Genomic DNA, 507 nt, shown 5'->3' on the forward strand with positions numbered 1-507 from the left:
CTCCACCTCGCGCCGCCCTCCGGGACAGCACCGGAAGCTTTGGCTTTGGTTTTTGAAGCCACAAACCACGCTGGGAGCAAGCGGCCTCATCCCCTCCGCCCCGGCAGGGATGAACGCTCCGGCTGGGAAGGCAGCGGGATCGCTTACCCTCCGGTTTCTGTTGTGATCGGCAGAGCGCAGGTGCCTCTGGAGAAGGTGGTTCTGCGCCGGAATTAACATGTCGCAGGCCATGCAGTGAGCCGCCTCGATCTTCTTGAAGAAGTGTTCTTGGCCGATCCCTACGGCGACGACGAGACCTCAGCCAAAAATCCCCCCCAAAATCCCCCCAAAATCCCACACCCCACCCTCAAAATGAAACCTTCGGCCGGTTTAATGTCGCAAGGCGCCTTGCCAACCACCCCACGTCACGACCAACGCGCTAATTCTGCACCCAGAGAGGAAATAATAATTATAATAATGATTATAATAACCATCGTCGTCATCATCATCACCACCACCAATCAATCA

At 56.0% G+C, this 507-nt stretch overlaps 1 protein-coding gene across 1 annotated transcript in view; it reads right to left on the bottom strand.

The window, feature by feature from the left end:
- Positions 1-507, bottom strand: part of AKAP8 (A-kinase anchoring protein 8) — a gene marked incomplete at its 5' end in the record, with an annotated part of 31,132 nt that overhangs the window by 14,416 nt on the left and 16,209 nt on the right. The window contains one exon of the mRNA XM_035896786.1: positions 148-278. Coding sequence (XP_035752679.1) covers positions 148-278 — 131 coding nt within the window. The remainder of the gene's footprint in view (positions 1-147; positions 279-507) is intronic.

This window comes from Egretta garzetta, unplaced genomic scaffold (assembly GCF_000687185.1).
Source record: "Egretta garzetta isolate BGI_Z169 unplaced genomic scaffold, ASM68718v1 scaffold576, whole genome shotgun sequence".
Classification (NCBI taxonomy): Eukaryota; Metazoa; Chordata; class Aves; order Pelecaniformes; family Ardeidae; genus Egretta; species Egretta garzetta.